Raw genomic sequence first — 24,639 nt, forward strand, 5'->3', positions numbered from 1 at the left:
CATCTTTCAGGTATTTTACATGCACTAGTCTCTGTTAAGACTTTTACTGGTTTTAATCGTCATTAATATCACTGTAATATTACATGTCTGTCATTTCTGTATTGAGGTGCAGTTATTATCTGTATGAGACTTTCACTTATGGCTGTTCTGACCATATTTATGATCCAATCCATATGTACTTTAATTCCGTTTTTTCCCTCATTATATAGCTTACAGTGCACATTTTAGGCCTGTATTAAAATTAGTAAATCAATATGTTTTACAGCTGAATATATCTGCATTAAGAACATATCACATGCTTCTCCTATAGCATCTTAAATATACAACTACCCTGGGCCCTCAGACACCCTAAGGCCCCTAAAACCCCAGGTTCATGGTGTTTCACTTGGCTTTTGGTGATGCAGTTAGTTGTAAATTTGTACTACTAAGTGTTTTTACCTAAAATCTAGTTTTAACATTATAATAGCTGTATTTTAGTTTATATTTTGCTCACATCGTGGATACTCTTTAATAAATGTGTGTGTGTGTTATAGTCCAGGACTTCCCCTAACAGGTTCACTGTCTTTTTTTTCTCTATATACAAGATTAAAAGTTGACAAAATAATCTCATAAGGTCCATTTAGTAGCTGCTCTTGTCAGTAGATGAATTTTGTCTAATTGTCATGAAATTGTGGATATTCAAATTTCCAAATTTCTGAGTACCTTAAAGACTTTTCATCCATTTTTACTTCAAAGTTGAGAAGGAAAGTTCACTGTTTACCTGGTAAACAAATGTGTGACATAGTCAAAAGCTCCAGAACAGCTACTAAATAGACCTCGTGGTCTCAGCAACTGTTTCCGAGGTCAAGAATGAAGTTTCAATAATCAACTTTTAAGCCAACATGGACAAGAAGTCCTCAAACTGCTCAGGGGAAAAATGGAAAACTACTGTATATCTGAACATGGAAAACTATATCTGCTGAGGAGCACCATGTGATATGACTGAAAGCTCCAGGTCCACTGAGTGGACCTTGTTTTGAGAATGTTTTGCCAATTGTAAAATAGTATTTACTCCTATCTGATGTCCTCTTATCCCATACCTGCCACACACAATGCTTTCAGATCTTCTGAATTATTATTTCATTATATTTAACATATTTCTGTGTATTATATATATTTTCACATTATATATTCTGTTATTATTTTAAAACAAGATTTTATTATTTGAATTATATTATATTATATGTCTATCATAGTGCATAATGTAGCTACATATTTAATAGTACATTATTATCATTTTATGTCATTTTATCTTGTTAGCCTCAGGTTAGCCTCTGCGTTGCCTAGGAGACAGGAAGCCATCCTCATTTTCTTTCCTAGGATGGCGAAGTCATGACCCGCCCTACTCTGCCTCTGATTGGCTTACCCTGATATTCTTGCCCTAACTGTAACCAATCTCACTCCTCATGTCTAAACCTGACCAAACTCAACCAACGAAGACAACGAGTATTAGTCATTCAGAAGCAGAGTAGGGCGGGTCATGACTTCGCCATCTTAGGAAAAAAAATTGGCCAACTGCCGGACCATACGGACAGCATCTTTCCACAACGAGCATCACCGTGTTGACACCTTCACTGCACGGACATGTCTTCTGTGGTAGGTATACATGACTAAGTGTTAGTTATGCTATGTAAGACAGTAAAAAAATAGTAAAAAATGTCTGTTTGGTCGTACTGTTAATTAGAGGAATAATGGTAGCTTATTTTGCTCTCTGACTCCTGTTTTTATCCATGGCAGCTAGTTAGTAGCTAGCAGGATGGCTTGTAGTATCTGCCAACAAGCTAAATTAGTTAAAAAGTTTGTTCGATATCATGGTGAAATGTTTAGCTGGAGTAAAAACGAAAACAGTGTGTAAGCATCTAAAATTTGTAATGCCTCAGTTAAAGGACAGGTTCACATTTTTTCAAGTGTGTCTTAAAACAACAGTTAGGTGTCCATATGAACAGTGAAAGAGGTTTTCCTCGCTGTAATCATTCCTGCAGTTCATACTGGCTGTTAAAAGATGCCCTTCAAATGTGCTTTCAATGTAAGTGATGCGGGACAAAATTCACAGTGCGTCAACACAGTCATTTATGTGCAAAAATGCATTTAAAGGTTTATCTGAAGCTTATATGAAGCTTCAGCAGTCTGAATTAGTCATATTAAGTGGACATCTGCCACATTTACAGTCTTTTTAGCATCAAATTCCCTCTTTGTGTTTCCCTGTCGAGCCGTGGTGGAAGTATAGTAACAAAAAGAGGGACTTTGGCACTAAAAAGACTGTAACGTTGAAAGATATCTACTCGGTTTGACTAACTTGGACGGCTGAAGTTTCATATTATCTTCAAATAAACTTTTAAATACATTTTTGCACAGAGGGAGGACTGTGGATTTTGTCCCCCATCGCTTAAATTGTAAGTGCATTATGAAGGGATCAACTAATGGCCAGTATGAACAGGAGGAATGATTACAGCAAGGAAAACCTGAAAAACTGTGAACCAGTCCTTTAACAAATACATCATCAACAAACTAATTTTGAAGAAAGGATGGAGAAGAACATCAAAGGACAGTTTTTCATCAGGAAAATCCCTTCAATGGACTATTTGGCCTTCTGGAAAGGAGCTGCAGAGCATCTAGACCACAATCGATTTATTAACAACTTATTTCCAATTACACACTTAGATTACTGGTAGAAACGTACTATATTGCATAGGTTATTGTTTATTGCAGAATACTTGCTAACTTTACATTCATAAACAATGAGAAATGTGTAACAATTGGTTAAAGACATTGTTAACATTTCTAACGGCAAAATTGATGGTTTATTAGAGAAGTTACACCCATGACCCTTCATTAATGACTTTCCAACATTTACCTGAGAAACTTTTATCAATGACTCACCAGCTAGAGAAAATGTCCACAAACTGGCAGCCCATAAGTTCTTCACATTAATAGCTTAAAACTGATCTGTAAACATTAGTAAACTATCAATTAATTCAACTTTTAGACCCTTTCTAATTAATAGAAAGTGGAGCCATCCTGACCAACTAGCCTACACTTACACAAATTTGACCCCACATACTAGTCTTATGTCATTTATAAGTACACTGGCCCTAATTTGTTAAACTCTGGCTAAGATGCTCTCCGGTCCTGCGCACTGCAAAATGTGGGTTAATCTGTCTACTAAAGGAATGAATCTGTCTATTTGTTTGTCTGTATGTATGTGTGTGTGTCCTTCGCGTATCTCTTGAACCGTTCATCCGATTGACTCCACACTTGGCGGATGTATGGCTGGGGCCCCAAAGGAGTGCAGCACAAAGTTGGTGCAATTTGGACACACGATACATTTAATATTAATAAACTTTGAATAAACCAGCCATCAGTGAGCCGCTCCGCTCTGTGTAGGGGCATGACGGAGCTTCATGGCTCTGCCGACTGACTCCAGCATGTCAGGGAGAGACGAGAGACGAGGCGTGACACGAGTCAGAGAAAAATGCTCTAAAAAGAGAAAAGTAGACAACGAAAACAGAGCTTTTAATCAAGAATGGGCATTCTAACCCGTGCGAGTGAGTGTCAACACAGGAGGCGTTCAGGCACATGGTTGGGCGTGGGTCACCCACGTTTTGGAGGTGCTCAGAGCCCAATACACAATGACTGTAGTTACCTGCATAAAACGGAGCAAATACTTTCCACAGGCAGTTCAAAACCAGTTTGTGTCATGGGGTCCGAGACCGTGGCGATTGTGAAGCACCACCACAGACAAAACACAAATCTTTGAAGCAAACATATCCACTCAAATCCGAACTGAAGGCACAGGAAATAGGAACGATCTAAGAGCCCAATATGAGCAAGCCACTTTATTTTAAGATGCACAATATTTTATTTTTAAATGCGGCCCTTATTTTACTTAAAATGAGAAAAGAACATTTATTTACTATTAGATTACTTATTATTTAGCTATATCATCTGTGTATAATAGAATGTTAGTTTCTGTCATGTTGTTGGTGTATATACTCATTCACACCTCACATCAACTGTATTTTTTTTTTTTTTTTTGCGTTGAAGTAACGGGCACTGCACTGGTTGGATATAAAAGAAAAACAGAAGAACTTGCTTTGTGAAAGAATGAAGTCAGGGTTGACATGATTTTTGGTTGAAAGCATCCTTCAAATGACTGTCTGAAGTATATTCAGAGGTACCAAATGGGATTCAGACACACCTCTCAAGACCATTGGCTCACTATGATGTGATCAATGTTAGAAAAAGGCAGGTTGAGCCCTCTGTGTCAGCATCAGATTCATGAGTGTAGTCACAAACCCATTGTACTTTACCAAACACAAATGTGCCACCATGGATCTTGTTTTAAATGCTCTGGACTGGAAAACCACCACCTACTGTGAGGCCGTGTCCCGGCACACATTCTTAATCGCATGTCAACTTAATCCACTTCCCCTCACAGGGGATTCCTCTGTCTGCCACACAGGCTTTAGCTTAGGATAGGTGAGACACAGAGCAACAGGCAGGATCGAGACAGCGTCACTTTTCCACTCTCCCTCGCCAGGTCAACATCCAGCCTTCATCAGCAGTCTGCGGAGAGAAAGGTAAAGGATGAAAGCTCATGTTTTATTTCTGTGTTTCTAGAGTAAAAGCCAGTGAGTAGCCGCACAGTAGCAGCAGTATAGAGCAGCATAGACTTGTTGATCTGTGGAGGGATGTTTCTATGCTTACGATGACTGACTGTTGCACAGTGTGGGACCGTTAAGACTCCTCGCTGAAGGAGAGGCAGGGTCTGCCGTGGACGATGAACCGCTACACCATGCTGAAACAGCTGGGCGACGGCACCTACGGCAGCGTGCTCCTGGGCAAGAGCAATGAAACCGGGGAACTGGTGGCCATAAAGAGGTGAGTGTAACTCCAGTATCTGCCTCCACTACATGAAAACATGACCGGGACGTACTGTGTTGTTTTGTCTCGAAGGGATAAGCTGATTAAACCGTGAGGGACTGCTGCGAGGTGCTTCAGTCTCCCATGGCTCACAATAAGAGAATAGATTACAAATTAAAAATGCTGCCACTTGAAGTCAAAAGTTTTGCATCATGTGTCATCATTATAAATAAGCTCATGACATTAGTTTTATCATCTTCATCATCATAAACTATCTAACTGGTTTTGGGACATTTCCTTATTCGCCCCTATTTCTAAGGATGAGCTGTTTAAGAATCTGTCTTTGGCTAGAAATGAATAATGAATGTTTCCAGAAGCTCCACCAGGCTCTGTTTGTAAATGTAAGGTTATAGTGCAAGCTGATACTAGTGATGACAGTGAAAGGAGTGAAAGTACACCGCATAGTGTCCCCCATTGAGTAGTGGGAAATGCGCATTGAGAGAAAGGTTAAAACAGGTTGCAGGTATAAGATAGTGTTGTAGTATTTAAAGACAGTGAGGCAATAATGTCCTGGATGATGTTTTTTTACTATACAACAGCTTCAGTGTGTAGCCTGTAATCACCATAAAGAAAACTTACAATAGTATTACACAGTATCTTTCATGAAGTGGTTCCCAACAGGTGTGTTTTGACTGACAAGAAGTATGAACACACGAAAATAAAAACAGCAGAAAAACAGGTTTGTTATCTAGATCCTGGTTTCCACGAAAGGTATCACAGCAGGTTTAGATGTATGTTGAAGCTGCACAAGACAAGGTTTTATGTAAAATTGTACAAAAAAAAAGAACAGTATCCAACCCTTAATGAAGAACCTGCAGTAAACATTTACTGTCTATTTTGCCCAAATTCATTTAGAAAAGTACACAGCAACGTAGGAATGAAACACAAAGTTTCTTCCTAAAGTCCATACAGTGAGCACTTAAAGCACGTTAAATAGAGAGATCATTTCATTCTCAGTGGTTGATCCTGCTATTAAAATACAGTTACGGTTGTCTTGGTGTCCTGGTGGTTAAGACGCACATCATGTAACTCAACGCTCCTGCTTTGATTCCAGCCAGTAACTTTGTTGCATGTCATACCTCTTCCTCTCTCCATGTTTCTATCTTACGCATCCAAAAAGGGAAAAAATGCCAAGTAAAATGTTTAAAGTGCCAGTCAGTAAGGAAACAATTGGAAGACTTTGTCGTTACATAAATTCTGGGTGTTACATAAGTTATTTTTTGCTGCTATGTGTGGCTGCCAATGTGCTAAGATGTTAGTTAATACGTCTTTGACTCAGACCTCAGCACGAACACTTTAAGTTATTTTAATGTCTATCATACCTTTACAGGTGTGTTTTTAATATATAATCAGTTTTACATGTTTTATACATTGGTGTCTTTATTTTATCATTTTTAATTGCTGAAATATTGTTTTATTTTCTGTAAAGCCCTCTGAAATTGCCCTGGGTATGAAATGTGCTGTATAAATAAAGTAACTTCACCTTACAGCTGTCAGATTACAAAGTAAATTACATAGTAAAGTCATTATATGCAGTATTTGTGTCTTTTGTTGTCTTTTTTAGCCATAATATAATCATGACAATCTCTTTCTCAACAGGATGAAGAGGAAGTTTTATTCTTGGGAAGAGTGCTTGAATCTGAGAGAGGTGAAGGTGAGAGTCATAAAAGGAAATTACACAATCGCATTATATAACCAGTGTAATATATAGTAGATAACCATTAACTTGCATAATTGACCACTAACCTTTCACTTGTTTTTGTTGCATTACAGTTTAGGCTACAATTATACATACAATTGTGAGTCCAGTAAAGCTATTAGAGCATAAAATTATATGTTTTTTATATATTATTTATCTATTTGCTCGTATGATCATTTGCTCATGATTTGTTTTTAAGTTATAATTGATATTTAAACATGTAATAAATACTGTTTTTCACCATATAAATTAAAATCAACATTGAAATATTCTTGTCATTTGCTGTTCTGTTGCACACATGATGTAATATAATCCTGATCCGTTGCATAAGTGAATGAGCAAGTTTTAAATTAACACTACCTGAGCCTGTATATATAAAACGCTAACAATGGGTAGTGTGAAAAATCATTTTGGCAGATTGAACTATTCTTGGCGTGTAATGTTTTTTTTGTTCAGCAGTGAAAATGCTTATCTGTGGACATTTGAGGTAATTTACTGAGTTTTTAATCAGTCTGTTGTTTGTCTTTCTTAACTACAGTCACTGAAGAAGCTGAATCACGCCAATGTGGTGAAACTGAAAGAAGTCATCAGAGAAAATGACCACCTCTACTTTGTCTTTGAGTATATGAAAGAAAACCTCTATCAGCTCATGAAAGAAAGGTAAGAAGGCACCAAAGTTACGTTTTAAAAAGCACAGTATACAAAAACATTTTTACTGAGAATTATTTCAGCCTTCAGGCTTATTTTTCTGATTAAATTCTGCAGTGTGTGTGTGTGTATTTTTAATGGCCATTGAGAACTATTTAGGTCAGCTTGAGTCATCATGTGTCGGTCTTCGTTTTTGCAGAAACAAGTTGTTCCCTGAGTCAGTCGTCAGAAACTTGACATTTCAGATATTACAGGGACTGTCCTTTATTCATACACATGGTAGGTGACTTCAGCGAGGCTTTTCGATACAAATAGACGAAAAAAACAGACTCTGCTGTCTTTTCTCTCTTATAAAATGCTGTGTTATCAAGCGCTCGGCACTGTTTTGGTGCACATAAATAGTTAAAAATTGGATACACAGAAAAACACACTGAACAACGTGACTAAATCTGAAAATGATGTGAATGCTGGACGGTTGATAAGACATCTGCGATCACAGGATTTTATCCTTCTCAACCCAAAGGGACTCATTTCTCTTGTGCTTCAGTTAGACGAGGAGGTGTTAACGCTTCCAAACTCTAACTGAGAAAAGTTTTGCTTCTCAGGAAAAAAAAAAAGAATCAACACTTTATTAGTGCTTGTGGGCGTTGGTGTCATTCCTATTTCAATGAGGCATGATTGTTTGCATAGTGCTTTTTCTTTATCTCTTCTTTCTTTCTTTTGTCTTTTACCACTTTGCCGCTGCCAGGGAAGATAAGATGTTTTCTGAAAATGAGATAAGGAACATTCTGTTCCAAGTATTGTCTGGCTTAGCATTTGTGCATAAGCACGGTAAGAGACTCCTCCTGTCTGTCTTCTTTTCCTCCCATTACCTTAAAGGGCCTGGCTGTGCTTTGTCAGGTTAAAGCATCTTTTTTTTTGTCAGAGATGTTTTAACTATGTGTTTCAAATTTCTGAAAAAAAATATCTGAAACAAGTTGCATAAATTTGTGGTTTGCAACAGTTATGAGTCACATTATTTGAGTATAAGTGGTAGTGGCTTTAATAGTTATAGCAACTAGGAGGCAACAACTGTTTTTGTCTCTTAAAATAATGCAAAAATAGTGAAAATATCAGAATCAGCAGAGGGTTATTTGAATCATTCTTGTTCTTTCCAGGGTATTTCCATCGTGATATGAAACCGGAGAACTTGCTCTGCATGGGCCCCGAGCTGGTTAAAATTGCTGATTTTGGACTTGCTAGAGAAATCCGCTCCCAGCCTCCTTACACCGATTATGTGTCCACGAGATGGTGAGACTGATTTATTTACAGGATAATATGAAAGGGTCTGAATATACACGTATTTTCTGTAGGTAAAACATCTACATAAATAGCTGTAACTGAACTGTAATCTGTTCAGGAGATGGAGATGAAGGCTTATTATTAATAATAAGATTATTAGAGCTCAGTCTGTCGTCCATTTATACCACAAAATATATTTACAACTTCAATGTTAAACTTTCTGTTGACAATATATTATGTCATATTATCTCAACTGATTTGGGATTACCAACCTCTGGTATGACCCAAAGCAGGGTGTAAAATTAAGTTTTTTTTCCACAAGCCAAATGTCTAGTGAATGTTCAGATTTTACCAGCCACTCAATAGATTACCATTGGGGGTTTTTTTGGCTGGTGAGTGAAGCAAATCTACCAGCCACTTGCACATTTTACCAGCCTTTGGCTGGTAGCTGGTGCTAATTTTGTGCCATGACAAAAATACAAATTCATTATTGCTTTATTCCTTCTTAAAAAAACAGATTTACCCAAATTATGGTTTTGGTTTCAGTTCCTTTGGTCTTATTAACATGAAGTGAATTAAATTTGATTGGAAAATTACATTGAAAATTGTGGCATTTCTTTCCACAAGCTGTCTACTGTTTTAAAAGGGACTATTTCTTCAGAGAAAGTAGTTCCAGTGAAAACTCTTCACAGTGAGGTCTGTGGATTATCTAGAGCAACCTGGACACTATTCCTCGGAAGAAATGTCACTGTTAATGTTTTAAATGTCATTTTTGATGCTATGAGCACCACAAATGAAATTACATTCCCTTCTGTTGTATTGCAGTGAAGGCATAAATTTAAATTACTGTATTATATGGCCAGATGCCATTAGTGGTAAGTGGGAAAATGTATAATATTTAATTTGGGTGAACTCTCATTAAATGCTGGTGAGGTGCAAGAACATTTATTCTGTTGGGAAACTGTGTTAAAAGAGCAACCAATAGTTATGAAATAAACCAGGAAAAATAGATTTAAGCAACAGTTCAATCACTTTATGCTAACGTTGTATAAATATCCTCCTGTGCTGTTATGACAGGTACCGAGCTCCAGAGGTTCTGCTCAAGTCCAACTCCTACAGTTCGCCCATCGACATCTGGGCCGTGGGATGCATCATGGCGGAGCTCTACACAATCAGACCGCTGTTTCCTGGCAACAGCGAGGTGGACGAGATCTTCAAGATCTGTCAGGTGCTGGGAACGCTGAAGAAGGTGAGTCAACAGACCTGGTGTTGTATCATGTTTTGTGACAAATCGTGGTGTCGCCTGCTGTTAAAATATTAAAAGCACATTGGAAATACGTCTCCTTTTATTGTTGGCAGCTATTTTTAGCCATGTTAGTGACATGTCTCTGGAGATGGAAATGTTGGTCAGTCAGTCGGTCCAGACCACTTTGGTCCAGACTGGAATATCTCAACAACTATGTGATGGATTGCTTGAACATTTAGTCCAGAGATTCATGATCCCCACAGGATGAATCTTACTGATTTTGGTGATGCCCTAAGTTTTCCTCCACTATGAGGTTGACATTTTCAACTATTAACGGAATATCTCATCAACTATAGGATGACTTTCCATGAAATTTGTTACAGATATCCATGGTTCCCAGAAGAAAAATCCTAATTATTTTGGTGATTGTGTAAATATTCCTCTAGCGTCATCAGCTGGTCTGCAAGATGGATTGTCATGACATTTTGAACAGGGATTCATGATGCCCAAAGAATATCCCAATGACTTTGATGTTTTCTTGACTTTTCCTCTAATGCCACCATAAGGTTCACATTGGTGGTTTTGAGTAACATGTCTCAACAACTATTGGATGAATTGTCATGATCGGGTCAAAATTTCACCTTGATCAATACTTTGGTTTAAATAAACTAATATCCTCAGCTGTACTTTGTGTTTATTGCTAATTAGCAAATGTTAGCATGCTAAACATGCTAACTAAAAATGGTAAACAAGGAACACTTTTTGTTGTTGTGAGAATTTATCTCAAAGCACTGCTGTGCTCCTTTTACTGTATGTTTCACAAAACAAAACATTAACTTGACTGTGTTTGATACTTTCATGCATTTACTGTAGACACACAAACTTACAGATGATCCATTTGTCGTTTCCTCATGTCTCTCACCATATCAGTTGGACTGGCCTGAGGGCTACAACCTGGCGGCCTCCATGAACTTCCGCTTCCCAAAATGTGTCCCCACCAGCCTCAGATCCCTGATCCCCAACGCCAGTGACGAGGCGATCACGCTGATGAAAGACATGCTGCAGTGGGACCCTGAGAAAAGGCCAAGTGCTGCTCAGGTACATTTAAAATACTTCAGGTTTAGATTTAAAATGGTTGGAATAAATACAACGATAAGAAAAGACAACTGAATTATGTTGGTTACGTTGTTTGCAAGGTAACACGAGTCCTTTAGCTTTTATTCCGAGAACCTTTGAGTATCTTAAGTGGATCCATTTTTAGAATGAGAGTTCCAAGTAGGAATCAATCAGCTTACCTTGGCAGTTACTGTAAAACCAAACTTGACATCCAGATGTATGGAGACAGTGCACGTCCACAGACAGGAATCACAGAAACAGAGAATGCTGCATGTTGCTTTCAGTACTCCACATATTTATAAAAATATTTTCTATTTCAGCTGTTAGTTTTGTGAGGAATGTGCAGTAGTGGTTTGAGTTTGAGCTTCAACATGAACTAAAAAGATGTAATTAAAGATATTTTTTCCTCGGTTTGTACCGTTTGTTTTCTCAGGCTCTGCGGTATCCATATTTCCATGTCGGCCAGTCGCTCGGTACCCCTCTCAAGTACTCGGAGCAGCACAAAACCCTTGCAAAGGTGGCAGAGGCAAATGCAGAACCGAAGCCTCTGTCTCTCTGTAAGACCCAGGCTGAGTCTCTCCACCAGCCACTTCATCAGATCCAACTTCCCCAGGAGCCAAACACACAACAACCAGCGCGTCCCAGCACGCTGACAGAGGGGCAGCAAGAACCTCTCAGCCTGGTTAAAAACAGACAGCCGATGAGCTGGCAGACTGTAAGTATCACTCAGGTACGGATTCTGCAAATCAAAATGTGATCTTCCTGGGCTTTAACATTTTTCTTTTCCATGTATATGAATTTAACAGCCTGGACGAGCAACTCCCACAGGAGCAGAGAACAGCGTGACCGGAGTGAGGACCGGACGTCGGCGATGGGGCCAGACGTCCATCAAGTCAGTCGACAGCTTCGACAGTGTTGACGATGCAGACGCTGGAGCTTCCATCTCCAAAAAACCCACCATCAGAGATGCACTCAGTTGTCGGTTAGAGCTCCTCATTGTCATGTTGAAGTGTTTTTCATTGGAGTTTTGAATAATAAGACAATAATAAGTTTTTTTGTCTAGATTTCCAGAGTCAAAGAACTGTACGGGAGGAAAACCAACAAGCAACAAAGGGCTGAACAGAGCTGATTCCACTGCCTTGTCTGCCAAGCAGCACTACCTGCGCCAGTCCAGATACCTACCTGGTGAGAAATAAATGAAATACTGCACTATATCCAAACACACTTTACACATTTTGTTGGTAGAATTTAGAGAAAAAGCTTGTGTGCACCTGACAAAAAAAAGTAAATGAAAAGAGAATGAAAATCAAAGAAAATGAAAAAGCGTCTTTTCATTTGAGTTTTTAGTTTATATTACTTTATGTTACTTTCATTACTTAAGCTACATTACTTAGGTTAAACATCAAAATAGGGCTGCAACTAACAATTATTTTTGATTAATATGCCTATTATTTTCTTGTTTAATTGATTAGTTGTTGCCCAAGATGCAACCTAAAATGTCTCTTCTTTTGTCCCGACCAACAGTCCACAACCCAACAATATTCAGTTTATTATCATAGAAGACTGAAAAAATATTCACATTTAGGACGGTGGAACAAGAGAATTTGGGGCATTTTTTTCTTAAAATATGATAAATCAATTATCAAAATTAATTTTCTGTCAAACAACTAATTGATTAATCGATTAATCGTAGCAGCTCTACATTAAAGCAAAGGAACAAAACTAAAGTTTAAACACTAAGAATACTAAATATATACCAACAACACTGAAACTTCTGATAAAAATTCTGAAATTAATACAACAAATTACACACGAGATATGTGAGATTAAAAAGGACAAGATGCCCAGAATATTATTAAGGCAATTAAGAAATGCTGCACAAGTTCAGTGTTACTGTTTTCTTATGGAAACAACTTTCAACAGACAACTCTAATGATGTACATACTGTATGTTTTATATACTACAGCGGCTGAGTCTAAATAACTTGTGGCATGTTTCCATCAGACCTGAGCTGTAAGTAAATGATCGTGTGGGTTCAGGTAAAGCGATTTCACTCTGAGCTTTTTGTCCTTTTCAGGCATAAATCCAAGAATTAACTCGTCAGCAGGAAACCAGGTGGTCAGTAGAAACCTGTGGGGCAGCTCGTGCTTAACCAGAGGACAGGACTTCCCCTTTAATAAAGGTGAGATACATAAATGTAAGAACATGTCTGTGGTGCCTTTATGTGTAAAAGTAGCAGGTGGGAGGAGTTTTCTGCATGTGAAGAGTTCAGCCACAGAATAAATATACATTAAATTAATAGATAATATGTTGGCACTTAGAAAAGGCAACAACATAAAAAAACAACTTTCCTTTTTCCTTTACAGTATGTTCATATAAAAGTTACTTACGTATTCGTTATTAATCATTAATTACAGGAAATGTCACAAATGACAATTATTATTTATCTGAAAATTTCACCAGGTTTTTGCTGCTTAATGGAGAATAATTTGAGACCCTGGTTGGAAGTTTTCTGATTGTTCTGACCTGATACAACAAACTCATCCCCATCTGAAAGTCCAAGCAGTGTAAAAATGCTTATATTTGTTTAAAAATACTATTTAATACAGATTTTAAAGTAATATGTTTTCATTTGAGACATTAAAGTTCTGCAAAGTTAGAAGAGACTTTTCTGCATTAAAATGTCTAAAATCGACTAGACCTACGTTATATATTTTATTGTTTACTTACATTATCCCAAATGTTTCCAACAATGTTCAAACTCAGAGAAATCCATAATTATATCAAGGTAACGGTCCGTTTCATTTGGTCGCCTGTCGGGCGTCATATCCCTTTTATGCATTTGTCAGTGTTGTAAACTACATTTTTATCTAGTTTTAAGCCACATTTTTATGATACACTTTTTAAAACTTGGTTGTTTTTAACTATATCTTTTAACTGGATGAAGGATTTTAGTCATCAGACGTCTGGATCTTAAGTTATCAGAGAAACAAGCCGAACAAACGTTAGCAGCAGCTCGGCTCGCAACCCCTCCGGATGTCCTGTGTGCGCTGAATAGTGTCAAAGAAACACTGATTTTTTTACACGAAACTGCTTTATTCAGTGTTTTTACTGGTTTTAATCACCGGGTCAGTGGATAATTCGGCTCCTGATAAAAATCTCTTGAACGATGAACACTGAAGTAATCCTAACTAGGAGAAACTGGTTGTTTAACAACGAAGAAAACAACTCCCATGATCCCACGCTACTTCACGACATCATCAAACTCCGTCCTTTTTGTTATTGTTTTGATTGAGAGACCGCTTGCAACGGAAAATTACATACTGTGCGTTTAATGTTATCACTCGATCCCTATCACAGTGTAATGACGTCTTAAGTGGAGGAATATTTATTTACTAGATTACGAACCGCCAGGCATTTTAATACAGTTATGTAAATACAACATCACACTGATAAAAGCAATGTCACTGTAACATTATTAAGTCTTTATTTGTCTCCTTTGGGCCTTTTTGTGGTCATGGGCTGTTTGAATAAGTGAGTCATCATGTAAAAGCGTATTTTGCCCTTATAAGCAAGTGTGAAGCAGCCGGAGCAAAATCATACTCAATTTTCAAGACTTTGGCCGGAGAACACTTGGCTTCTTCTGATCTGCTGCAGAGTATAGTATACTATATACGAGTATACTTTCATACTTTGATATCTTTATATCTTCTCTTCTGCTCCTCTTTTCTTTGTGTCTTGTGATGTGGTTTTAGATTTAAGTTTTTCTAAACTAACAGATAAGCTGCCTCTAAAAGAAAAGACTCTGGAGGATTTTGATCTCTTCAAAGGTATCTCATAAATTTACCTGCATATGCAAAGAACTCAAGTACTGTATGAGTACAGTTCAACCACCCAACAGTACATATAATGCTTACACGTTAATAATAAAACAATAATATACATAATGATACAACCATGTAAAATGGGTGATTCTATGTGAAGTATTTTACATTTTTGATTATTTTAGAATATTTTTCTGCTAATACTTTTTTGACTTTTAATTTTTACTGTACACACTGCTGATTTCACTTCTTCCACCTCCAGAAACAAGTGTAGTTCACAGGATTAGTGGTGATATTTATGATTTATGACAGATGTCTCCACTTGGCTGGAATATGAACGCAATTATTGACATTGTTGATACAATTGAATAACACAAATAATGGCTTAGAATTAATTAGACAGTTCAGACTAAAGCCTGTAAAGTATAATTAATTGTTTTATATATCTCTTAAAGCTTAAGAAATTCAAAGGCAGCTTTAAGTAATAATGACATTAGTGGAGTGTATCAGTAACGGATTTCATCATCCTCTACAGACTCCTTCATGAGCAGCTCCAACAACTCGACCAGGACGACGTACATGTCACCTTTTCAGAAGACGGAAACAGGAGCAGCGAGACAGAGGATCACACTGGCGCCGATAGGAGGAACGTCTGCTAGTGAGTCACATCAGAGGGCTTTTTCTTTTCTCTGTGCGTAGCAGACAGAATAACGGTCGAGTCACTTAGACTTGGTTGGTACCAGTCAGGTCTGGGAGATGTGTCTTTGAGTTTGGAGTTGCAGTTATACTCACTTAGCTTTCCTAATACTTCAACCTAGCGCCCCCTGGAGTTGGAAAGGAGTCAATATCCTCCTCATGTGTTCAGTGTCCTTTTTTCACCCACTTTTCTTTCTGTGAATCTTTTAGTTGATCTGTCGTCTGCTGCTGATCTAAGAATTGACTCCAAAATCAAACCATCCAAGAACAAGAACTCTTCAAATAAACCGGCGCCCTCAAATGAAGGTAAAAAAAAAACAGCACTATGAGTATAAATAAATGCAGTTTCATATCAATTTCTATACTGAAGTATAACCCAGACATATTTTTCCTTCTCCCAGAGTACGATGGATGGAGGAGCAGATCTTTGAATTCTCAAATCCCTTGTTCCAGCACCAGCGCTACGGGCAGGAACTCCCTCCCCAGGAACACAAACATTCAGCCGATACACGGACGAGTAGACTGGACGGCCAAATACGGAGGCCACCGGTAGCACAGCTGTGCTCAACCAGTGACTCATGGGAAAAGTTCCCACTGCACTTTTCTCAGAAATGTGCACTCCAGAGGAGACGTGCTTCGTGCTGCCAAAAGTACACAGCAATGTTTCCTGCCTAGTCTGTCATTTCAGTTGCCATGTTACATACTCAGTGTTGTACAAGCGTCCCCTGACCTCTACTGTCAGCTTTGTTTTTAAATAATAGACTATAAAATGAAATAAAGTAGTTATTTTTTATTAAAGTGAGTGAATGTATTATTTTACAGCGGCAGATACACATTTAAAAAATAAAAAACATCACATTAAGTGTATAAAAAATGCTTTGTGCCATTAAAGAGAGACAGAACTTTTTGAAATGTCAGAAAAGTTAACAGAAGATTTGTTGGCCAGTAAACTTTTTCTTTAACAATATGCTGTTTATATATTACATTTTTTCACAGAACCAGTGTGATAAAAAACAGACACAAGAAAAGTGAATGTATATAACACATTCAAACTATGTAGACATATTTTAAAATGCATATTTTAATATTTTCAAGAGCTTCGTGCTCTCTTTTGCATTCCAGTTATGATCCTTGCCAGCATCAGTCCGCTGAGAAGAGATGACAACATTTAATCAGGACACAGTTTGGAACATTGTACAATATTATCCCAGTAACAGTTACAAGGAAAGTGAAAGTAGAAAGGAAAATAAATGTGTATCACCTCGCCAGAGTTATTAAACCAGCTGGCATGAACTTCCAGGAGTTGAGAAATCTCAGTCCCATCACTACGGCCAGCGTTCCCGAGGTGCCTGCATTTTCCCCCCAGTGGAGGGGAGACAGTTTGTTGTCACGTGTTTTGTAAAAGCTGCAGAGGGACTGTAACAACTTAACAAACTAAACTTGCTCACCTAGTGAAAGCCAGACATTCTTTGGGTTTTGAGATGTCAGATAAGCACCAACTGCAGCCAGCAGCCCGAACAGCAGCCCTGCGCCCAGAGAGGTGACGCTGCCTGTGGAACAAATATATTCAGACCACAGTAGATACGTTTATTAGGTTATATTGTCTACTGCTAGAATGAAAAAAAATAACACTACCCATTTTATTTTTCTCTATTAAAAAATATCCATTTTCTTTATTGAAGGGCTGGATATTAAACTACAATACTTTTTGGATGCCGACTGAAACGTGTCTCATGTATCTTAAGTTGGGAATGAATGTTTGGATAAAACATAAGCGATGTTTACTTATTATTTGACAAGCTATTTCCTTGTTTACTTATGATTTGAGTAGATGTTTCCTGTTTTAGATCATAGTTTTGCTAATTTTTTAGTGTATCTTATTTGAGTTCTTGCACAGTTGCTATGACAAAACAAAACAAATCCATTTGAGAAGTCTGGCTTATTTTGTTACAAAAGACAATAAAGTTTTGTAGAAAAAAAACATGTTGATGTTGCTCATTGTGAGGTATCAAAAGGCATCTGATGTCCATGATAATTAAAGTGCTTCTTTACTCCAAACATTTTTCTTGTTCCTTCAGTTAGATGTTTGAGCTTCACTGTGCAGAATGATGTATGTGCAGAAGTTTTCACATTCAACTGCTGAAGGAGGAAAGTTTCTCTGTCTCACCTTAAATCTGAGTTGTGTACCTACGAGCAGGATTTGTGACATCACAACTAGTTTGGAGCCCATTGTTGTCCGATATTCAATTTACACAAATGTCATGTGGACACTTGAAGCCTCCAGTGAGAATTGGACATATTGTGTCCAGCAGTTAAACTCTTTAAGAGAAAAATATTTGCATTATCATAGATTCTAGAGGATTTTAATGAGGTAGAAAAACCACATTAGACACAATGATTATTCAAAGTAGAGAATTTTTATATATCTAAAAATCTAAAACATGTCTGGTAGGGATGTTTAAGCATTCAAGGTTTTATTTTAGTCATTGGTGGAGTCTTTTAAACCTTTTAAAGCATAGGTTCACAGTTTTTTTAAGTGTCTTAAAACAACAGTCAGGTGTCCATATGAACGGTGAAAGAGGTTTTCCTTGCTGTAATTATTCCTCCTGTTCATACTGGATATTAAAAGATCCCCTTCAAATGTGCTTTCAGTGTAAATGATGGAGGCCAAAATCCACAGTGTCCACACAGTCATTTATGTGCAAAAATGAATTTAAAAGTTTATCTGAAGCTTATATAAGGCTTCAGCAGCAATCTGAGTTAGTCATATCAAGTGAATATCTGACACATTTACAGTCTTTTTAGCATCAAATTCCCTCTTTGTGTTTCCTCACACAGTGTTTCTCTGTTGAGCTGTGGTGGAAGTATAGTAACAAAAAGAGGGACTTTGGCACTAAAAAGACTGTAACGTGAACGAGATCTACTTGATCTGACTCATTTGGACGCTGCAGCTTTTAAAAACATGTTTGCAAAGGAGGAGGACTGTGGATTTTGTCCCCCATCTCTTACATTGTTAGTGCATTATGAAGGGATCTTTTAATGGTCAGTATGAACAAGAGGAATGATTATGGCAAGAAAAACCTATTTAAATGTTCATTTGGGCTCCTCACTGTTGTTTTAAGACAGACTTGAAAGATTGAAAAATTAACTGAAGCCAGTGTCAGTGGAGAAACTGGTAACTTAACGTTACATCTGCCTCCTCTGTGATGGATACGTTACTTCCCTGTTTGACAGTTGACATTTGATTCTGGGGGCTTCACAACAACCCCTTAAATTGATTTAGATAGATACAAGTGTTGTTAACCTATACGAAACCTGTAGTAGCTGAAAATACCCAAACAACCGTCAGTGTGTCAGTCCTACCTGCTTTCACATAACCTATGAGTCCTCCAACCGCCACCAGAGCAGCGTAAACGTAGCCGATCCTGTCAACTGCCATGACCCGAAACTCTGACGCTCCTGCTCGGATTAAGTTTAATTTAACAGCACTGAACCACAATGTGTCAACAGTTTACAACTCAGTTAGGCTTTAAACAAAAATATATCAAGCGGTTTATCATCAAATTATCAGAAAATGCGCACCTGAATTTTGAAACAGGCAAAGTTTTCACTAGTTACGCATCTAGCAACCGCCGAACGTTAACGTGATTGCGTCATATCCGGGGTTAAACTTTTTTTTAAAGGACAAGTTCACAATTTTTCCAAGTGTGTTTTAAAACAACAATCAGGTGTCCAAATGAACATTGAAACAGGTTTTTCTTGCTGTAATCATTCCTCCTGTTCATTCTGATCATTAGAAGATCCCTTCATAATGCACTTGTAATGTAAGCCATGGGAGCCTAAATCCACAAAAATGAATGAATGTGGCAGATATCCACTTGATATGACTAACTCAGACTGCTGAAGCCTCATATAAGCCTCAGATTAACTTTTAAATGCATTTTTGCATATAAATGACTGTGTGGACACACAATGGATTTTGGCCTCCATCATTTACACTGAAAGCACATTTGAAGGGGATCTTTTCATATTCAGTATGAACAGGTAGAATGATTACAGCGAGTAAAACCTCTTTCAGGGTTCATATGAGCACCTGACTGTTTTAAGACACACTTGAAAAACTATCCTTTACATGCTAAGTGCTTTTTATTTAGATCATCTTATTTGTGCCAAATGAAGAAAGGAATATCTAATGACTGATGCATTACTCATATCTTGTCACGAAAACAAAAAATGTTTTCTTCAAAAAATACAATCAGCAGCTTTGCTTTATCACCTCCCTGTGGCAGCCATGAGCAAATACAAGTCAAGCGCACATACAACAGTCCATACATCATAAAACATTTTTATTCTTTCTCATTACTCTTTTCAGTTTTTGGAAGTATACATATTTATGACAAAAATACAATTAATACTTAAAAACTTTAGAACTGGGTTCCATCACTTCCTGTTTCAACCATAACAAAAGCAAGACAGACCAAATAAGTCCAGATGAAAATAGTCCATGGATTATAAAACTGTTTTATTTGTGCCCATTTTTATTTTTTCTTCTTTTTGGGTTTGCTCTCATCTTCTAGAATGACTTCTTCTGTTGCAATCCGCACTCTCTTCGTCTTTAAAAGCTCCTGAGCGAGTTCTGTGAACAGGGAGAGGCAAATAAAGGATGTTAACATGGACACAGAAACAGTACACGAAACCATCAAGTTCTTTAGTTCTACATTGTAGTAAAAGATAAACATGCACGCTCTTTTCCATCCCTGCACTGGGGCTTGGATTTACCATCATTATGATCATCACTTTACCAGCTAATTTCTATTTGTCTTATCTCTTTTATGATGAAGTCAAACAAATGAAGTGTTTGCAGGACTCCACCTTCAGACGTTGTTGCCTTGTTCTCTGGTTCTTCAGTGATCTGCTGCACTGATGAAGGCTTCCACACTGCGAGACACGTCAGTCTGGCTGTTGTGTTCACTTCCCCCAGGAGAGTGGGAGACTCCAACTCCTGATGGACAGCAGGAGGACATAGCTAGATCATCGACAGCTCAGCACGTAATTTAAGTGTCATATATTTGTTTTTCTGTTGACAGGCTCATTTATATATTTTTAGGTTTTGATTATGTCTGACATCTTTACTACTTATCTGATTATATACATCTGATTTTAGTTATTATTGCTTGTACAGAACTTTATTACTCTGCTCTGTAAAGTAGATGTATGTCAAAAGGTAAAGACTGAAAGAAATGTTCCTTTAAAACACATACTGTTGCTGAAAAGGTAAAGGTGTGAGACATTTGGTTTCATAAACAACACTAGTGACATGCCTCTTTCAGATGGAGTTTCCACATTTTGATGAATCCGTCGTTTGAAGCCGTCACCAACACGCAGTAATCCTCCATATTGAAACTGTCAACCGCTTTCACCCTGAAATCATAAAAGAAAGCAGGTTTCACTCCTGTTTTCACTTGTTTAAGTGATACATTTTGGCAGAAGTCAATAAAATATAAGTAGGTTGTCTCTCAATTCATTCTGCAGCACAAAATACTGAAAACACCTGCACTGAATAACTTGGTGGTGAGTCTGTGACATAAAAAAAACACACTGAATTTACCTGGTGTCATGAGCCTTGAACTCACACACCCATTTCTCCTTTCCCACATCACATAGCCTCACTATTTCATCATCTCCTGCAACAGCCAGGATGGAGTTCTGAAAAAGAAGCAGGATTACAGCACCTTTATAAACTTACAAGAGTTATATTGATATATTCTTTTCATTATGCCAAATCATTCTTTTCCCACTTGTATTTCTTGTCCCTGTTGGCCAGAGAACTCACATTTAGGAACTTAATAGACGAGATTCTCTTGGGGTTTTTGACCGTCCCTGTCACAGAGGCCGTCTCCAGGTTGTAGACAGTCACTGTGTCATTTACCACGACCACATATTTATCCCCATCTGGAGACCATCTGACAATGTGTGCATCTGTTTAAAGTGTAGAGAAAAGGTTAAGATCATTTTAAGAATACAAATATCTCTGTCTGTTCATGAACTTCACATTTCCAGAGAAAACTTACTCTGTTTGATGTTTTTGATGAAAGCTGATCTTCCGTTGGTTAGATTCCATGTCCTAAAAAAGATTTTAAAAAGAGGCAAAATCAATCAATACCTCCTTAAATAAACTCCCTGCTTCACTTACTTTCCAGGAGATGTGTGAGTTTTACCTGAGAGTCTTATCTGTCCCAACCGAGAGCACAAGTTTGCCAGAAGGATGGACGGACAACGATGTGACGTGGCCTCTGAGGAAAACAAGAGCAAGGCACCGTGACTCGTCTAACCAACATTCACGGTAATAATCACACACACAATCCTCTCAGTGCTCCTACCAGGAAGTCTCTGTGTACTCACTTGTGAGCGTTGATGGTCTTCAGACACTCCCACTTCTTCGTGCTCCACACACATATCAGTCCATCCTCTCCTCCGCTCAGTAAATGAGACGTCCCATGAAACTCGAGGCAGGTGATGGTGCCTGTGCAATAACAGGTGTTAGTGTCAGGTGTAAAGATCAGAAGCTAATTTCTCTCTAGCTTAAAAAAATGTTTTTAAGTAATCAGGGTCAGTTCTACTATGACTATGAACAATGTCTATGAAGCTGTCTGCAGTGTGTTGACTGGTTAAATGTAATTCAGACCCTGACGCTCATTCTGTCTACAAGACAGCAGCCTACAGCAAAAATCAGTGAAGTGATGAGGAGATGAGCAGGATGAAGACAGCAGTGAATTTAAACAAAAAAAGGTAGGTAACAAAATCATTTTTTGGGAAAACACATGTACTGAACATGTCTGTTATTTTATGATTGTAGGTAAAAGTCTTTTTTTTTTCTTAATTCACATTATTTTCTGCCTTTTCTTGAGTAATTATTTAAATTTTCTTGTGACTTTGTAACAAAGAAAAAGATTTTTTTTTTTTTCAGGATTTAAAGAAAACAAAGTTGAGTGTGTCATTATTCCAAAATAATCATTATCATTATTATGAACACAAAACAATTAAAATAGTTTTCTAAAAATCTATAAATGATGTTTTGAATCATTTGATTCTAGAAAATAAATTTCTGTGGAGATCAAATAAAAAATTTTTGTGAATATGAAATTTTAAAAATGAATCTTCTTTATTAGTGTTCTCATTGGCCTTCCATGTTTCTTCACCTTAACTGCACTGTAGAGCTGCAAAGATGAACCAATTAGTCAATTGACAAAAAATTAATAGGTAACTATTTTGATAACTGAATAATTTTAGTAATTATTAATGCAAAAATGATCAACATCAGCTGGTTTCAGCTTCTCATATGTGATTATTTAATGCTTTTCTTTGTCAAACATGATAGTAAACAGAGTATCTTTGAGTTTTGGTCGAATAAAACAAAACATATGAAGACGTCATCTTGGTCATTTTACAGACATCATGACTGATTAGTCAAGAAAACATTGGTCAGATTAATCGATAATGAATATAGTCGTTAGTTGCAGCTCTACTGCATTGTTGATATTTTAATGTAGAAAGTTATACTTGTTAAATTAAAATTTTGTTGTCCTCCAGTGTACATTTATATATTACACATGGCTTAATGTTAAAACACAGACCTCTTGAACTGAAGATACTCACCGTCATGGTGCAGCAAAGCTCCGTGTTCGATTTTCTTCTTCATGTCGTACAGCTGTATGGTCTCATCTTTGCTTCCTGTGACAACAAACCTCTCACTGGCTGCCACAGCTGATATTGAAGCAGTGTGAGCATGATGTGTGAAGTCTGCCTTGGATGTCCACTCCTGTAAAAAAAAAAAAAAAAAAAAAAAAAACATGAAGGAATTGAGAACTAATGAGTCTTAGCATCAACTTTGCATCAACAAAACTGTGACAGCCAGCTGAGCCAAAAAACACCTAATGCTTCAAATGATAGAGCTTATACTGTCTATGATCCCATCAAATAATCAAATAATATAGATAAATAGATAGATAGATAGAGTAAAATTACTTTGTTAATCTCAAAAGGCACATTAAAGTGTTACAGTGGCCACTTGACATAAATCAAAATACAAAAACAATGAGATAGGTAAAAGAAACAAATACACTTAAAGGCTAAAATATTCACAATAACTAAATTTACTGACTCAAATATAACAATGTATAAGAGAGAATATATAGAATGAATGAAAATAGAATATACTACACATAACTATAATATACTATTTGCTGAGTATACTGTATGCTGTTCAATAATGTTAATATGTTATAGTATAATACACTGTATATTAGTGCCAGTCAGGTGGATATTACTATGGTAGTAATGTCCATGATTGTCCATACATGTTAATTAAATAATTAACACAATGTATACACATATGTAACAGCATATACGGAATAATAATATAAAATCAGGTTGCAGCCTTGCACAAACACCAATCAAACTCAATGACACTTACTTTTTCATCAGTTTTCACTCGGTATCCAAATGTAACCTGCTCGTAGCTCCCAGCAACCAGCTCCAGTACAGCTGCCATGCTGCCACTTGTAGCTACGTTAGCCAGTTAGCTTTCTTCTAACTTCAGCCTTTTTCTGTCTAATTTCTGCCGCTTGGTCTCAGCTAAACAGCTAGTAACAGTCTCACCAGAGGCCTACATAAGTAACACCGACACAATAAACAACACAAACGGCGTAGTAAACCTACTTACACCAGATTATGTATTGCTAGCATAGCTAGACACATTTTCAGAATCAAAACAACGTGTGGAGCTACCGCGCTTGCGCGAAATTCTGCTATTTCCTCCTCCTTCTTCTTCGTTGGTTTTTAGAGGCGGTTTGCATCCAAAATGTTGCATTGCTGCCTTCCATTGGATTGAAAATAAGACTCAATTCTCCTATCTAAACTAAGTTGAAAGAAAGACAGAAAGAAAGACAGAAAGAAAGAAAGGAAGTTCTTCCCCACCCCTCATCTGCTCTTTCCCCCCTATTAGTTTTCAAACCGGAGTCTTGCAGGAATTTTTAAAGATCTCCTCCAGAAATGTTTTAAGATGTATATAAAGTAATCTGCTTTGAATAATTATTATGTCTGATATGGTTTTTCCACAAAAAAAGTTCATAAAGTTTGTTAAAATCCTTAAAATGGCATCTACTGCT

General features: G+C 37.3%; 3 protein-coding genes across 8 annotated transcripts; 1 reads left to right on the top strand and 2 right to left on the bottom strand.

Moving 5' to 3' along the window:
- Positions 1 to 1,332: 1,332 nt before the first annotated feature.
- On the top strand, positions 1,333 to 16,246 carry LOC121907943 (serine/threonine-protein kinase MAK-like). Of its 5 annotated transcripts, none has more exons than XM_042427514.1 (17): positions 1,333 to 1,635; positions 4,478 to 4,619; positions 4,767 to 4,920; positions 6,562 to 6,616; positions 7,200 to 7,321; positions 7,509 to 7,588; positions 8,467 to 8,599; positions 9,668 to 9,839; positions 10,767 to 10,934; positions 11,386 to 11,667; positions 11,759 to 11,934; positions 12,016 to 12,137; positions 13,030 to 13,134; positions 14,708 to 14,782; positions 15,312 to 15,434; positions 15,683 to 15,778; positions 15,874 to 16,246. In XM_042427514.1, the coding sequence occupies exons 3-17, from the start codon at positions 4,820 to 4,822 to the stop codon at positions 16,023 to 16,025; spliced, it is 1,962 nt and encodes a 653-aa protein (XP_042283448.1). In that variant the 5' UTR covers positions 1,333 to 1,635; positions 4,478 to 4,619; positions 4,767 to 4,819; the 3' UTR covers positions 16,026 to 16,246. The 5 variants fall into 5 exon arrangements, with proteins under 5 accessions (XP_042283448.1, XP_042283449.1, XP_042283450.1 ...); XM_042427515.1 differs by having other exon boundaries at positions 4,782 to 4,920; XM_042427516.1 differs by having other exon boundaries at positions 4,502 to 4,619.
- Positions 16,247 to 16,535: 289 nt separating this feature from the next.
- LOC121908895 (transmembrane protein 14C-like) lies at positions 16,536 to 19,143 on the bottom strand. 2 transcript variants are annotated; one of them, XM_042429192.1, is made up of 5 exons: positions 19,055 to 19,143; positions 18,836 to 18,931; positions 16,921 to 17,022; positions 16,734 to 16,821; positions 16,536 to 16,620 (listed from the first exon to the last, which is right to left on the bottom strand). In XM_042429192.1, the coding sequence occupies exons 2-5, from the start codon at positions 18,909 to 18,911 to the stop codon at positions 16,563 to 16,565; spliced, it is 324 nt and encodes a 107-aa protein (XP_042285126.1). In that variant the 5' UTR covers positions 18,912 to 18,931; positions 19,055 to 19,143; the 3' UTR covers positions 16,536 to 16,562. The 2 variants fall into 2 exon arrangements, with proteins under 2 accessions (XP_042285126.1, XP_042285125.1); XM_042429191.1 differs by lacking the exon at positions 19,055 to 19,143 and having other exon boundaries at positions 18,836 to 19,048.
- An 834-nt stretch (positions 19,144 to 19,977) lies between these two features.
- pak1ip1 (PAK1 interacting protein 1) lies at positions 19,978 to 24,285 on the bottom strand. The gene is made up of 10 exons (XM_042429855.1): positions 23,946 to 24,285; positions 23,129 to 23,291; positions 21,875 to 21,995; positions 21,691 to 21,765; positions 21,544 to 21,596; positions 21,306 to 21,451; positions 21,081 to 21,178; positions 20,794 to 20,893; positions 20,345 to 20,474; positions 19,978 to 20,108 (listed from the first exon to the last, which is right to left on the bottom strand). Exons 1-10 carry the CDS (start codon positions 24,021 to 24,023, stop codon positions 20,011 to 20,013), a joined length of 1,062 nt encoding a protein of 353 aa, XP_042285789.1. The 5' UTR covers positions 24,024 to 24,285; the 3' UTR covers positions 19,978 to 20,010.
- Positions 24,286 to 24,639: the final 354 nt, after the last annotated feature.

This window comes from Thunnus maccoyii, chromosome 12 (genome assembly GCF_910596095.1).
Source record: "Thunnus maccoyii chromosome 12, fThuMac1.1, whole genome shotgun sequence".
NCBI lineage: Eukaryota > Metazoa > Chordata > Actinopteri > Scombriformes > Scombridae > Thunnus > Thunnus maccoyii.

Bases quoted from the DNA above. Each gene is read 5' to 3' on its own strand.
- LOC121907943 (XM_042427514.1), top strand. From the start codon at position 4,820: ATGAACCGCTACACCATGCTGAAACAGCTGGGCGACGGCACCTACGGC. The intron at 7,322-7,508 runs GTAAGAAGGCAC...TCGTTTTTGCAG, and splicing joins TATCAGCTCATGAAAGAAAG to AAACAAGTTGTTCCCTGAGT. The intron at 14,783-15,311 runs GTATCTCATAAA...CATCCTCTACAG, and splicing joins GGATTTTGATCTCTTCAAAG to ACTCCTTCATGAGCAGCTCC.
- LOC121908895 (XM_042429192.1), bottom strand. From the start codon at position 18,911: ATGGCAGTTGACAGGATCGGCTACGTTTACGCTGCTCTGGTGGCGGTT. The intron at 17,023-18,835 runs GTAGGACTGACA...TTTGTTCCACAG, and splicing joins CATAGGTTATGTGAAAGCAG to GCAGCGTCACCTCTCTGGGC. The intron at 16,822-16,920 runs GTGAGCAAGTTT...GGGAAAATGCAG, and splicing joins GAATGTCTGGCTTTCACTAG to GCACCTCGGGAACGCTGGCC.
- pak1ip1 (XM_042429855.1), bottom strand. From the start codon at position 24,023: ATGGCAGCTGTACTGGAGCTGGTTGCTGGGAGCTACGAGCAGGTTACA. The intron at 21,452-21,543 runs GTAAGTTTTCTC...CACTTTAAACAG, and splicing joins CATCAAAAACATCAAACAGA to ATGCACACATTGTCAGATGG. The intron at 21,179-21,305 runs GTGAGTTCTCTG...CTTCTTTTTCAG, and splicing joins CGTCTATTAAGTTCCTAAAT to AACTCCATCCTGGCTGTTGC.